This window comes from Pollicipes pollicipes, unplaced genomic scaffold (assembly GCF_011947565.3).
Source record: "Pollicipes pollicipes isolate AB1234 unplaced genomic scaffold, Ppol_2.1 Scaffold_4740;HRSCAF=5597_pilon_pilon_pilon, whole genome shotgun sequence".
Classification (NCBI taxonomy): Eukaryota; Metazoa; Arthropoda; class Thecostraca; order Pollicipedomorpha; family Pollicipedidae; genus Pollicipes; species Pollicipes pollicipes.
Genome location: NW_023596545.1, coordinates 25,857,201 through 25,872,839, shown reverse-complemented (window position 1 = coordinate 25,872,839; position 15,639 = coordinate 25,857,201). Strand labels below are relative to the sequence as shown.

Genomic DNA, 15,639 nt, shown 5'->3' with positions numbered 1-15,639 from the left:
TCTGCTCTGACTGTCTCTGGCGCCACGGTGCCATGCTTTGCACCAGCGTGGTAATCTGACGGCCCGTTTCGACTGTCCGTCTGTCCTAGCGTGTCTGCCGGCGCCGGCGGTGACACTAATGGCAGTGGTTTCTCAGAATACAAGACCAAGGAAAACGTTGGCGATGCACGTACGTAGGCGGTTACTTGCATGGGTCTAATGTCTACAAAGGGACGGCGTATCCGCAACGTATCGCATGTGTCACCGGCTGGTTTTGAGCCTCGTGCACTTATTCGCCACACCGATGCCACAACTAACAGCCCAAACTATCGTGACAGCTTTTGTGTCGTCAACGCGGTCAACACCGCACCGTTAGCGCAGACATACATTTACTTGGCACGCTTGTGAATGAACTGGTCGTTTCACGGCATCCTATTGGTGCAGCATTGGCATAGCAGCCAATAGGTAAGCCAAACAATTTGTCTGAAGGATGGCCCGCTACTTGGCAACAGTCCAGGTCGAGTTCAGTAAATTTAACCTGTCCCAACAGCATCGAACAGTCCACTGCGCCAGCGCGTCCTCTCTCCCGCACCACGACACACTCAACAGGCCGGCTAAAGGTAGATAACATGTATTATTTAACGTATACAAGCGCTCAGCAACAAACAACTGAAAGCACGGTGATGCCACTGCTCCGACCAGACGCAGGGCACGGGCCAACTCTTGCATGCAGGCACAGCGTCGGGAAACTCACGTTAGGATCAGGCACAGCATTCGGAACGCCACGGCAGGGGACGGCGAGGGACGGGGATGGGTGAGGGGGGACGTCGCAGAGGCGCCCACTACCAAACGGGACGGGCGCGTGCCGGGAGGGGTTCTGGAAGCCGGGGAAGGGTACACCTGTGGCCGTCGCGGTAATGCGGTAAAGGCACGGGATCGCCGAGCAGCCGTCGGCCGCCATCTCCGCCGATCTTGCGACGCTCGCCGTCCAAAGTCTGCAAGGCGCGCGATGATGTCAGAGTCGGGCTCGCAACCCGGCAGCGTGCACATCATACCGGGAAACACCCGGTGAAAACCCCCCATCTGACCGAGCCAGACCTCCGCCAGCTCTGCCGCACAGCGTCCGCGCCAGACAGCGCGGGGGGCGTGGCACCGCCGACGCCCGAGCTCACATTATCCTGAAGTGCAGTGGGCCGGCGACCTCTCGGCAGCTGTCGCCGCCCCCGTACCCGTAACCGTGTCAGAGCGCCGCCGACCGCCGCCCGCCGACCTCAGCAGCTACGCGCGCTGCCACCCGAACGCACGGGGCCTGCCGGAGCATGGCGTGAATAAGCAGAGCACACAGAACAGATACTATACAGAAACAGAGCTACACACAGACAGAACACCCGAACACAGAACCGTGCCGGAACACAATGCAATGGGGGGGGGGGGGGGGGAGCGCACCATACTGGCAACGGTGAGGTGGCTAAAATAATCTTCAGCAAAAGCACTGTAGGCAAATCCAGGTAGGCAAAATTTTACACACGAACTCTTCCACACGTTCGTCTATGCGTAAATTTTCACGGAAAAGCGGCAACGTATGTGCTTGTGGCATTACGCGGAGTTGGAAAGCTTCCATTAGATAGGTTTCTGCCTTCACTGAAATCACATGTTCGTGTGTGAATATGGATGAGTTGCATTTTTGAACAGCAACTCGGCAGTCGAGACAATTTCACACTGCACTGATGCGTGACCGGTTGAATGACAACCGTCCAGGATAAGAGAGAAAAAAGAAAAGGTGTCGACCAAGGGACCATCGTAACACGGTGATACCCAAACCTACTCAGTCAGTACCTTTCAATACCAGTATATCTTTGTACGCTACCATTCGTCATGAGAATAGGTACTGTCCAGTCTGCCCGCAGCTAAGACCTGTGCTTTGGCAGTAAGTTCAATCTCGAAGGGTTCCCGTGTGAGCGGTATCAGTGCCGCGGATGGTGCGGAGGCTAAATGAAATAAAATCTGGCTATCGGAGACTGTGCTGATATAGACCTTTAGGGCGTCCGAAAAATATCTGCCTTTCAGGTACGTATGCGTGTACGTGTGTATTAATATAGACCTCAGGATCAGAGCAAACGCAAAGGCAATAACATTCCACCACGCAGGCAGTCCATAATAAGCATTGCAGGAACGCAATGCATACCGATCACAATGAATGGTGATACGGCTAATACGTGGGACTATATAATATTACATGATATTACATGATGTGGATTATACATGTGCATACTGATCACCATGCATGGTGATGCGGATTATACGTGGCCCGGGAAGGCACGAACTTGACCACCCGACATGTTTGCTGGCAGTCTCGCGTTGTTTACGCGGCGGCCGGATTGCTGGTTTCCAGCCAATGGCGCCCAATACTCGCCAGTAGATTGTCGGTACAAACACCAGCTGACGTGGATACCAATACAGCTCCAAACATTGCCTGACGACCGACGGCGACTTCACACTGCACACACTGCACACAGTGCACACGGCGCTCACGCCTGCAGCGGGGCTCTGCCGCTCCCGCCCGCACGAACCAGCCGGTCAGTCAGCCGGCAGTCTCTTAATGGTGACAGTGGGTCAGTCAGTCGGCAGTCTCTCAATGGTGACAGTGGGTCAGTCAGCCGGCAGTCTCTCAATGGTGACAGTGGGTCAGTCAGCCGGCAGTCTCTCAATGGTGACAGTGGGTCAGTCAGCCGGCAGTCTCTCAATGGTGACAGTGGGTCAGTCAGTCGGCAGTCTCTCAATGGTGACAGTTGGTCAGTCAGCCGGCAGTCTCTCAATGGTGACAGTGGGTCAGTCAGCCGGCAGTCTCTCAATGGTGACAGTGGGTCCGTCTGCCGGCAGTCTCTTAATGGTGACAATGGGTCAGTCAGCCAGCAGTCTCTTAATGGTGACAGTGGGTCCGTCTGCCGGCAGGCTCTTAATGGTGACAATGGGTCAGTCAGCCAGCAGTCTCTTAATGGTGACAGTGGGTCAGTCTGCCAGCGGCCTCTTAATGGTGACAGCGGGTCAGTCTGCCGGCAGTCTCTTAATGGTAACAGCGGGTCAGTCTGCCAGCAGCCTCTTAATGGTGGGCATAATACAACGGAGCACAGCGCGACATACGCTCCGCCGGCAATAATGTCAGGTTGTGGACTGCAAGAGCCATTCTGCACAGGGCTCGGAACCGTCCACACTCATCGGCATCGGGCCCGACTCCTGAGGAAGCATTTTTGGGTCACCCACTGTAGAATGACGACAAATTTCGCAGTCCTTTGGCCTGAATCGTCATGGGACGCATTACTGGCTTTCCTCGCCCAGTGCAAAGTGGATACCATTAGAATGACATGCAGCCTGGAAAGATCAGGATTGCCCCGGACTCCCAGCAAAGCTGCGAGTCAACCAACGTTTCTCGCAGACCAAACCAAAGGTGGCACATGCGTTCCCCAGCTCCACATGCTTGGAGTGCGCCCTGGGATCCCGCCGGGCCTACCTGGATCCGTGCTGACGCCTCGCTGTGACGGGCTCCTCCGGCGCACAACTCGACGAAAGACGGCGGACGCACGGCCACACTACGGCCGCGCCGCGCGGGCGGACTAGAGCGGCGGCCAGCCGCTAGAGGGCGGCGGCGCCGCCGGCCGAGCGCACGCAGCGCGTCACGTACTCGAGCGCGCAGGCAGGACAGGCGCAGCGGCAGCCGGCCAGGTCGCGGTACTGTGCCATCAGCAGCTGCGCGGTGCGCGGCAGCGCGTGCGGCAGCGAAGACAGCCCGAGCCGCAGCTCGGGCAGCAGGTCGGCCCGCAGCGCCGCGGCGCTGCAGCTATGGCCGCAGGTGAAGGCCACCAGCTCCGTCGGCGGCGCGCCGTCCGCCGACTCCGACAGCGCCGCCACCTGCTCGGCGGTCACCAGCACGGCGCCGTCGCGCTGCCGCAGCAGCTGACAAATGACCGAGTCCATGACAGAGTCAGCGCCGCCGCCGCCGCCGCTGCCGCCGGTTGCCGGCCGGCCGGCTGGCAGCGTCAGCTCGCCGAGCACGGGCAGCAGCTCCCGGCAGATGCGACCGGCGCCGATCTGCTGGCACACGAGCGCGCACAGCCGCACGCAGAAGCCGGCCGACAGCTGACCGAAGAGCGCGGCGATGCGACCGTCCGACAGCTGCATGTCGGCGCTGCCGCCGAACAGCAAAACGGCCAGCGGGTGGGCCAGCCGCTCCAGCCGCGGCTCCAGCAGCCGCTCCAGCCGCGCCACGTCCAGGCCGCAGTCCAGCCAGAAGGTGACCAGTTGCAGCAGGAGGCGGCGCAGCAGCAGGCCGCCGGCCACCGAGCCGTCGGCCGGCAGCGCCAGATAGTCGGCCACGACGCCGGTGACGGCCGCCACCAGCGCCTCGCCATCGCCGTTGCGGCTGTCGGTGGCCGCCTCGGCACGCACCGCTTGCAGGTGGTGCTCGAGCGCCTTGGCGTGTTTGCCGGCCACGCAGCAAACGCGCGCCGCCGCGTACAGGCAGCCCATGTCGAGGCACTTGGCCAGCAGCTGCGCCGAGTCGTAGCAGCCCTGGAAGAGGCCGATGACGGCATGCAGGCGTTCGGCGTCGCCGGCGAACTCGGCCGGCCGGCTGAGCGCGCACTCGTGCCGCTCGGTGACGCTGAAGGCCACCTCGAGCGGCGCCGGCCGGCCGCCGGCCGCCACCACCTCTTGCAGCGTGTCCGACGAGTTCTGGCCCTGCGGCAGGCGCAGCAGGCGCCGGTTCTTCAGGAGCACCAGCTTGGCGTCGTCTAGCTTGTCGGCGGCCGGCAGTCGGCCCAGCTGGCCGTAGCTGTTGCTGCCGCAGCCGAGCACGACGCCGTCCTCGGTGAGCACGAGCGAGAAGTCGGCGCCGCACGCCACGGCCACGGCCGCCCGGCCGCCGGGCACGCTCACCTCCGAGAGACGTGCCGCCTCCTGCCGGCCGCCCACGCCCAGCTGGCCGTCCAGGTTACGGCCCTGGGCGTACAGCCGGCCGTCGGCTGTCAGGTAGATCGTGTGCTGCGCACCGCCGGCCGCGCTCACAACGCGCCCCTCGACGTCCGACGTGTCGACATCGGCCGGCCGCAGGTGGTCGCGCGTCTCCGGCGTGAAGGTGCCCGCCTGCGTCGCCAGCGTCGGCTCGACCGGCGCCGAGGCCGGCCGCGCGGCGGCGGCCGCGGCGGCGGCAGCGGACGGCCGCAGCGGCGACGCCTCACTGCAGCAGCACGTTTACGGGCGGCGCCGGGCCGTCCGCGTCGCCCAGCAGGTCCACCGTCTTCTGGCTGGGCTTGGCGTCAAGCGCGGCCGACCGCGACGCCGCCGGCACCGGGCCGTTGGCGGCGGCGGCGGCGGCGGCGGCCTGCGAGCGCGCCTGCGCGGCGGCGCTCTTCTTGAGCGTCTGAGCGCCGAGCCTCACGCTCTGCGGGTCCAGGCCCCAACGGAGCACGCGGCCCGAGCGCAGCACCGCCACGCAACAAAAGAAGCCGCAGGCGAGGTGTACGGCCGGCTCGGGCAGCTCCACGGCTGCCGGCTCCGCTCGCTTTCGCGTCGTGCCGTCGCCCAGCTGGCCGTAGGCGTTGCAGCCGAACACCAGCACGCGCCCGTCGTCGGTGAGCGCGGCCGAGTGGGCGTAGCCAGCGGCCACGGCGCTGACGCGCACGCCGGCCAGGCCGCGCACCGGCCGCGGCGACAGCACGTCGGCCACGCCGGACCGGCCGCACTGGCCGAACACGTTCCACCCCCAGGCGAACAGGCGGCCGTCGTCGGTGAGCGCCAGCGAGTGGTACTGGCCGGCGGCGAGGCGCACGACGCGCCGGTACGCCAACGCCTCAACCAGGCACGGGTGCGGGCATGCGCCGGCCGCGCCCAGGCCGAGCTGGCCCAGGCGGCCGGCGCCCCAGGCGTACACGCCGCCGGTGGTGAGCGCCAGCGTGTGGGCGCGGCCGCAGGCGGCCTGCAGAACGGCCACGCCGGCGGCGCGCAGGTGCTCCACCAGTCGCGGCGCCGCCAGCTCGGCCGTCAGCTCCGGGTCGCCCAGACAGTGATCGGCGTTCTCGCCCCATGCCAGCAGCTCGCCGTCGCGGCAGAGCGCCGCGTGCGAGAAGCCGGCGCACAGGGCGGGCGGCCAGCCGGCGGTGGCGCCGGCGGCACGGCACGGCGCCTCGTCGGCCGGCGTGACCACGGGCGCGCGGCCCGGCCCGGCGGCTCGCACCAGGTGCAGCAGCACGTGCAGGTGCAGGTCCACTAGGTCGTCAGGCTGCAACGGATGCAGCTCTTGGCCGCCGCCGCCTCCCTCAGGCTCACCGTCCGTCGGCTGACTGACGGAGAGCGAGCGGCCAGACGGCCGCTGGCCGAGCAGCGCGTGCGTGACGGGACGCAGCTCGGCGCTGAGCGGGTCCGTGAGGCGCGCCAGCCGTCGCAGCGCCGCCACCGGCAGCCGCGGCACGCGCTCGCACAGCCGCAGCACGTAGAGCCCGGCCAGCCGCGGTCGCGCCATTAGCACAGCACGCAGGCCAGGGTCGTGCACCGCCTCGTGCATGAGCGGGTCATCGCCGGGCGGCGGCGCAGCCGGCTCGGACGCCGTCAGGCAGGCCAGCAGCCGCTGGTGCTGGTGCCGCTCGGCCAGCAGGAAGCGCACGCAGTCCCACTGGCGCGCCAGCAGCGTGTACTGCAGCGCCAGGCCGGCGTCGTAGTGCCGATTGACGTGCAGAAACTTCTCGAGCGCGTCGGCGTCGTTGGGCGCGCCGGAGCGCAGCGTCATCTCGACGTGGGCAAGCAGAGCCAGGTTGGAGAGCTGGCGCCGGTCGGCCAGCAGCAGGCCCTCGCTCACACCGCCCAGCAGGATGGTGGCGTAGTGCAGCAGCTGGCTCGAGTAGCCGTACGCCGCGAACTTGTGCACCACGGCCATGTGCGGCTTCTTGGTGAGCCGGTAGTAGGCGAGGGCCTGCGTGAACTCGCGCTCCTCCAGCTTCAGGTCGCCCAGCGTCTCGTACAGCCGGCCCACGGGAACGCTAAACAGCTTGTGCACGCGCTCGAGCAGATGCGTGCCGGCGCCGGCCGAGGTGCCGATCTGCAGCAGCGCCGCCTCGGGACTCGTCAGCGGCTCGCAGACGGCCACGCCGCGGCGCGTCACCACCAGACAGCCACGCATCGCCGACTGAGGCAGGCCGGCCAGGTGCGGGCGCAGGCGCGCCGGCGGCGGCGGCGCGTGCTCCGCCGTGGGCAGCAGCGCCAGCAGGCCGTCGGCCGGCTCCAAGTCGAACACGGACAGCACGGCGTCCTCGTTGAAACGGCGCAGGTCCATGTCGCTCTGCGAAAAGCTGTACGACACGAGAAAGAGTCGCGTCGTCTCGGCGTCGGTGATGAACACGACGGCGTCGGTGACCAGCAGGTGGCCGACGGACGGCGGCAGCTTGTGAATGGAGAGCGGTACGGCCTCCAGGTCAGCCAGGTGCACCGAGAGCGTGCTCGTCGGCCCGTAGTATCCGGCCAGCACGTCGCCGGCGCGCATGGCCTGCAGCCGCACGCGCGTCTCGCCCAGCAGGCCGGTCAGGCTCTCCGGCTTGGGCGTGCGCGGCCGGTCGGGCGGCTCGGCGGCGCCGGCCGGCGGCTCGGCGCCCGGCGCGCCGCACGCGCCCGTCTCGTCGCGCTGCACCGAGCGCCGGAAGAGGCGCGAGTCGGCCCAGCGCTGCTGCAGCGAGCCCAGCTTCTCGCGCGACAGCTGGCGCAGCGTGTTCAGCTTGGCGCGCACCAGCTCGCTGGCCGTCTCGTGCAGGTCGGCGGCGGTCGGCGCCGACTGCAGCGCGTCCAGCGGCACCACGTAGCCGGCGGCGCGGTGCTCCAGCAGCAGGCGCCACTGTTCGCCGACGCCGCTCGAGATCAGCAGGTACACGCGGCCCTCCACCTCCTCGTGCAGCACGTCGAGGCGCGCGATGCCGTGACGCACGTACGTGCCGCCGACACGCTCCCCGCTCGACAGGTCGACAAACTCAATCTCGCCCTGCCGGCCGCCAACAACGGCGAGATCAGTGCTGCCGCGGCGCCACCAGGCGACGGCCGCCGGCTGCGGCGGGTGCGGCGCCGGCGGGTACACCGTAGCGTCATCCGCGCGGAAGTGGGCCGACGGCGGCGGCGGCGCGTCCGGCTGCAGCAGGCCGGCCGCCGGCAGCACGTACAGCGCGCCGGCCGTCACGGCCACCAACAGCCAGGCGCCCGACGGGTCCAGGCAGAGCGCCTCCACGCGCTTGTCCGGCTCGGCCGGCAGGTCCACCTGGCGCACGACGGGGCGCTGGCGCGGCCGCAGCAGCACCAGCAGCAGCGCGCCAGAGTCCAGCGCCAGCGCCAGCACCGTATCGGCGCCGGCCTCGCGGCTGGCGGCCAGCCGGACGGCGGCGCCGGCCGGCAGCGCCAGCAGCGGGCGCAGCTGGAACAGCGGCAGGGGCAGCATGGCGGCGCATCCGCCTCACACTGGCCGCCGCCCGCGCGACCTGCGGAGGGGCGGAGCCGGGTCAGGCAGAGGTCACACGGGCCGGGCCGCGTCGGCACACCGGGAGAGGCTACCGCCGGCGCCGACAGCTGCAGCGAACACACGGACGTGCACTGATCGGCGACCGCTGGCAGAGCCCGCCCACCAACTCGCAACCAGCTACGAAGAGCACCACTGATGACCAGCACGGATCGGCACCGGACGGGCGCGCTGCCAACCCGATACGCCGAAAACAACGATGCGTCCGCCGTCCCGCGAGGACCGACTCTGGAGAGGACTCGGCCAGAGGACGGCCACTGGCCGAGCCGACACGCCCAGAGCCGGCAGCGCGTGCGTTCCGCAGGGCGGCTGCGGGATCCGGCGGGCACGCGCCGCCAGACCCCGGCCCGCCAGCGGCCGGCGCGTACACAATGCGTAAACAGTGGGAGTGGGCCGGCACCGGGCCGCCGACCGACGGGGGTCGGCGCGGCGCCGGACGCCCCGATCGATGCCGCGTGACTCAGCCGCCACACCGCTGACCACGTGCGGCGGCCGTGACCGGGCGGGGTCAGGGCGCGGCCTCTCGCCGCCCGGCCGGTGACCCACCGATACGTCAGACACTCGCCGGCCCGGCCGTGACCGGGCGGGGTCAGGGCGCGGCCTCTCGCCGCCCGGCCGTGACCTGCCGATACGCCAGACACTCGCCGGCCCGGCCGGTGATCCACCGATACGCCAGACGCTTGTCGGCCCGGCCGTGACCGGGCGGGGTCAGGGCGCGGCCTCTCGCCGCCCGGCCGGTGACCCACCGATACGTCAGACACTCGCCGGCCCGGCCGTGACCGGGCGGGGTCAGGGCGCAGCCTCTCGCCGCCCGGCCGTGACCTGCAGATACGCCAGACACTCGCCGGCCCGGCCGTGACCGGGCGGGGTCAGGGCGCGGCCTCTCGCCGCCCGGCCGGCGATCCACCGATACGCCAGACACTCGCCGGCCCGGCCGTGAACGGGCGGGGTCAGGGCGCGGCCTCTCGCCGGCCCGGCCGTGACCAGCCGGGGCGGCGCCGGTCATGGGTGCGCAGGGAAACAGGCGAGCTCGCTCTGGCACGGAGCTGACCGTCGTTTTTGACAAGGCGCGGGTATGCTGGTTCCGTAAAATGAGATCCTGGCCACGGCCTGACTGAGTCAAGAGGGGGAGAGAGAGGCGTCGTAGCGCAGACCAGCTACGCGTCAGTGGAGCTGACCGAGCCTGTCCGAAACCAGAGCGTACACTGCGGTCTGTGAACCAATACATCCATTTTGCATGTTTGAATTAGAGCCCTTTCGACTAGTAATGATCACTTTAGGGCAATGGGATGAAGGAGAATGGATAAGGTTGGGGCAGGACTACATGCGCCTATAGGGCCAATCGCCAGGCCTTAGCCCGCGCAGAGACCCCTCTACGGGGTATGCGCCGGGCGCCAGGTCGGGGTTCCCCTTCAGGGAGGTCTCTCCGTTCACTCGTAGCTGACGCATGAAGCCTGTCCCCGACAAACGGGGTGTCGCGAGGATTCGGGACAAAGCACGAAGGAGGATAAGAGGGTCGGATGTGAACAGATATAGCTTATCATTGTTCGATGCCTGCCATATATCACGCACATAATTGACTTTCTCGGCGAATGTCAACCATTTCCTTTCCACGTTTTAAAATACCAGCCCAAAACACGTAACGCACGGACGTCTGTTCTGCATCGCGTCGATTCGTGCTATCTCTTTCGCGGCGTAACCATTTCTCATCATCGGCGAGCGTCAACCTGCCCCTTCTTACCTTTTTTCAAATAACCCTAGACCCACGAAATTCCCAGAAAAGAATGTTTGGGTGCTGTGGCTGCTCGTCTTTCATGAGGTCACTGTTGTAGTCAAAACCTCACGCCAAGACATAATACGCATAACAAAAGAAGTGAAGGCAAAAATGTTATGCCATTTTTTGGTGTCGTTATCGAAAAAAAGAAGAAAAAGACGACAAATGATAACAACGCCAATGCACCGCCAACGTTTCGCTAATTGGCAAATTGGTGACTTTTCACGCACGCACGCACGCACGCACGCACGCACGCACGCACGCACGCACGCACGCACGCACGCACGCACGCACGCACGCACGCACGCACGCACGCACGCACGCACGCACGCACGCACGCACGCACGCACGCACGCACGCACGCACGCACGCACGCACGCACGCACGCACGCACGCACGCACGCACGCACGCACGCACGCACGCACGCACGCACGCACGCACACACACACACACACACACACACACACACACACACACACACACACACACACACACACACACACACAAAGTTGTCGGCTTCAAACGTATTCTCGACAGCAGCCATTTCGCCAGCCCTGCCGACATGCGTGGCCTACGCCAAGCGCAGTCTGGTCCGATCCCGGCCCAGCACCGGTCTCGGCCGCCGTGCTCGCCACAGGGGCGGACAGGCCACGGCGGGTCCGAGCGGCAGCTGACCAGACGAGAAACAGACAGGAAAAATGCAGATATCCGATATCCTTCAATTAGCTAAGACAGCGCAGATCGGTAAGTAAGTTCCGTGGAGCTATGAGCTGTGCTGCACTCTTGTCCTTTGGAGAAGCTGGGTCGATTAACAGCGTGGAGCACTAAGACGCAATGAGCACGGCTTTCACATGTCATTTGCAAGCATCACAAATAATTCACAGAGCAACAGAGTGAGATTCATAAGGTAATGTTCTCAAATGTTAAGTACAAGATGCCTCGAGGACGTGAGCCGATTTCCAAGAGCTCAACATACCACAGGCAAGTACAAGCCACATGAGGTCAGCAGTTGGACCTGTGATGCCAGATCAGGTTGAGGGTCAAGCATGCATCAAGACTCATCACATTGTGCCCCAAAGCGAGTGTGGTACAAGTATGACAATGCAAAAGCCTTGGACTGAACATGAGGACCTCTTGTCAACTGCAAAAGGGATATGTTGATGGAGCCTATGATACTGAATCAAGTCACAGGGTTCAGAGACAGTGTTTCCACATTCCTGTCAGTCCTGCAAATTTGATGTAGCTCGGCCCTGGGTGACCTGACTATTGCAAATCTGACCTGGTCTTATCTGATGTATCTCATATAATCTTATCTTAGCTACAATACAATCAGATAAAGATATTCTGCCTTTTTGCTGTTGCTAAGGCTTTCAAAAGCTTACCTCTCATCTCAAAATGCAAACATATCATTTTTGGGAGCTAGAAATGCTCCTCTCTGTCACATAAGCAGATATCAAAAAGCTAGAAGGCACTAAAAGACACAAATGCAGGTGCACAGGACATATATATCCATAACAATGGACAGAAGCCATGCCTTAACATTGATGACTGACCCGACATAGCTGGTCACTAACCACACTAACTGAAACATTGTTTTCTTAGTTTAGAAAACCCATGGGCAAGATAAGAATTCTTTAAGGATAACTGGCATTTGGTGCCATACCTCCTTGTTTCATTTGCTACAAGTACAGTGCCTTTCATAGGACCTGATAAAACTGCACTTCAACAGAGAACAGAATTTTAGGATTCAAGTCTCAACTAACATAAATTTGATAAAAAGCTCAAAAGCCAGGAACCCTAAAGACAGGGGGGTTGAAATCATAACATGCATAGCAAGCTTGTCAGTTTGGACATTTCACCTCTTAGCAAAACATTTAATAATGCAGGGATCACTTACAAGAAAATAATTTGAGTCATGACTAAAAAGGCCTTCTTCATCCAGCAAGAGTCATCACTAGTGAAACAGGTAGCAATAATGCCTGGTGCACAGGAAAGATACCAACTGCATGTCATTGCTAAAACAAACTTTCCATTACATTACAGGTAGATGAATCTATTTCAAACCATAAGTTGTGTCTGTGCTTTGGTTGACAACATCACAGAGACCAAATCTGTCTCAATATACCTCCAAACAATGAAGGTTATTTACTGCATGTCATAACCTCTGGGCAACAATGATAAGACTGTGTGCCAACTATAATACCACCATACTGCAACCAGACAGTTTTGCAAAACAATCTATAGGCTACCAAGCCCATTTTGTTCATATTTTAAGCCCGTGATTGCCACAATAATGTTGGAAATGTGAGGGTCGTTCAAAAATAATTGTGCAGTAAGGAATCCAGAGAAAATTATCGAAAGGTGATTAAAAATATTTCCAAAATTTATTTTAAAGGTAGGATATTGTGGGTGTACTAACAAATCCAACAAAGATAACCACATAACTGAGCTGACACAAGACATGTATGGCTATAATAAAAAGATCCATAATTACTTATGAATTGTGCCAACCAGAAGGGATTGTGTGCCCTAAAAAGTCCCAAAACCTTCCAAATTCCAGACATGATTAAGGCTACTTCAAGCAACTGAGGCAATTTTCAATTACATTTGAAACATACTTCACAATTTGAACACAATTAGAAGTACAGCAAAAAATCATACCTGCCTGATTCCAAAAGACTCAATCAGATCCAAACACAGCACATGCTAAGATCTTTTTCATTGTCAATGTTTCAATGTTTGGCTTATCCAAACATGTTGATAAGCAACTATTCACTGTTACAACTGTAACTGATCACAACATGTTGAGAAGCCACTATCCATTGTTTAGCTCAAAATAGTTATTTCAACTTTTCAGACATAAAGTTTACAATTACATTTACAACTTACTAATCAAACCAAAACAAAGCCCTAAACAGCTCTTGTGAGCAAAATATTACTATTGATGTTGACACTTGAGATATCAAACCATCACCCTTATCAAAGAATTCAGATATTGTAACAGAGGCTTCAAGAACAAGTTTCACAAACATTTTACCAGGATAAAAATTTTGATCAACCATAACTGACATGAAATAAGTCTGGAGTACATGCACACCAGCTTCATCACACAGTCATGGTCCAGTTTAAGACTCCTGGTATAATGCATGCATATGTTGCAATGCAGTCCATGATGTGGTTACAGGTTCATCTGTAATTCAGGGTGAAACTGGTAAAAGTCAATACCTTCTCCAACGAAGACATCACTAGTGATCCCAGACCCTATCAAGGTATGTCCTTATTTGCGTTCTCCGCTCATTCCCTGCAATGCCGCTGAACTACGCTGCACGCATATCCACAAACCATTTGCAAGATCTGGTGTTCAAAAAGAGGAGCGACCTCCCCCCCCCCCCTTCCTCACCTCACGGTATAGAAAACTGAGGGAGTGTGCGGATGTAAGAGACTGTACGAAAGTGTGAATCAGTCAATGCTTCTTAATTCTTACCACCCAGCCCCCCGCACGCAGCTGTAAGATATTTGCGCTCCAGCAAGGCGTCACTCTCGTGCTGTATTCTCAACCGTGCACAGGCGCCAAATTTGTATCAGCTCCAAGGCTACAAAGACGAAATGGAGCTTTCAAGTACTGCCCTTTTGGCAGAAGCCTTTTATAGGTATCTTTGGACGTGGTAGAATAAAGCAGGCATCCTCTTAAAAATGGAATAGTAAGAAATCTTGCTTATCTATGTTCTTTAATTGCCAACATTTTTAGAATGGAACCATCAGCTGAATGCTTTCAAAAGTATAGTGACAACGCATTCTGACCCACCCGCCCACCCGCACAAGGTCATTGTCAGGGCTTGGGCATGACAGTAAATATGTGTGTAAATAGTTAAATACGTAAGTATATATAAATATCTATAAAAACAATTCATCAATGCGTCAGTAGGTACACAAAAACAAAGTAATGTACATAGGCCGAATGCAAAAAGGTAAACAACTACAAGTGAAACCTTATACTTCATTGGCCAAATTGTCCACTTTGCATTACTATTTGAGGCTTTAAGTTCAGTTGTCTGTACGCCTAGTCCGAACAAGGGACGTGTATTTGCAAGAAGCCATGTGTCGACGGCGCCTATGGGTAGGATTCTGAATCTGATCCGAGTTCAGCGTCGATTTTCAATTTTCACTGATTCGGACAACGATCGGATGCCAAAGCAGCGACAGCCAGTGAGGAGGCGCTCAGTGCTTTCGGATGAGTTCTGGAAGGGTTGAGACAGACTGGGCACGTGGCTGGGCATGCAAATAGGTTAAAAGCTACATTGTGAAACCTTAGGCTTCACTAACTTGTGATACGTGGGAGCACCACAAGTGAGCACCGGCGACCACCCGCAGTCACTGTCGCACGGGTGCGCCGTCCGCTGCACCAACACAGGATAGTTCCGGACAGAGCCTAACCGGGGTTGGTGGGTCAGGCCAGACAGGAGCCGAACTGAATTGAACTGAACTTAGCTGAGCTAGACCACGCTGAGCAGGATCGAGTCGGACAAGATCGGACCGGCGACAGAGACATACAGGACAGGGCAAGACAGGACTGGAATTCAGGAAAGATCAGGTCAGGTAACGCAGGGCATGACAGAATATGTCAGGGAAAGACAAGGCAAGACAAGATCGCAGCAGGACCAGACCGGACCTGACAACAGGACGTTACCAGAGACAGAGGCAGCCAGCACAGGACCAGACAGGGCAATATAGGACAGAACAGTACAGGATCACATGTCATTTGAATGTGGTCAAGAAAGTTCTTGAGCTCCTGGTTTTTATCATTATGAGTTAGTTGGAGATTTCACGTTCATGATATTCGACCTTCAATGGACATATCAGGAGGTTTAACGACGTTGTTGAGAAACATGGGTTATAGTGTCAAAACTCGATGCGTCAAGCTGTGCTGATGGCCACGAGTGTTTGCAATGACACCACCCAAAGCCACAGCACAGAGTGTCACAGCACAGTTTAGCACGGGTTCGGGGCGGAACTGGCCGGCAGCAGGGTCAGATCGGTCCGGATGTATTGAACTAGGATGTTTTGGACCAAACATGACAGGGCCAACCGAACAGGAAAGGTTTGGAGACGGAGGCAACCAGGATAATTAAAATAAGTCAGGACCTAGCCGGCCCGGGCTGAACGAAAAAAATGGGTGGGGCGACAAGAACAGGCGGAACATGGGATAACCAGGAATAATATGGAATATATCAGGACAGGACAGGGCAGGACAGGACAAGACAGAACAGGACAGGATGGGACAGAAAAGGACAGGACAGCACAGCACAGTGTAGCACAGCATAGCACAGCACAGCACAGCACAGA

General features: G+C 59.5%; 1 protein-coding gene and 1 long non-coding RNA gene across 2 annotated transcripts; both read right to left on the bottom strand.

The window, feature by feature from the left end:
- Positions 1-594: 594 nt before the first annotated feature.
- On the bottom strand, positions 595-3,617 carry LOC119099327 (uncharacterized). Its single transcript, XR_005094344.1, has 3 exons — positions 3,488-3,617; positions 1,152-1,288; positions 595-974 (listed from the first exon to the last, which is right to left on the bottom strand). It is a non-coding gene; the product is annotated as an uncharacterized LOC119099327 (long non-coding RNA).
- Positions 3,618-3,814: 197 nt separating this feature from the next.
- LOC119098099 (uncharacterized) lies at positions 3,815-8,113 on the bottom strand (the record flags this gene model as incomplete). Its single annotated transcript, XM_037221027.1, has 5 exons — positions 3,815-3,840; positions 3,984-5,153; positions 5,365-5,875; positions 6,197-7,558; positions 7,631-8,113. Coding segments are annotated over 5 exons (3,552 nt in total), but the record flags the coding sequence as incomplete, so codon positions are not given.
- Between the last annotated feature and the right edge of the window lie 7,526 nt (positions 8,114-15,639).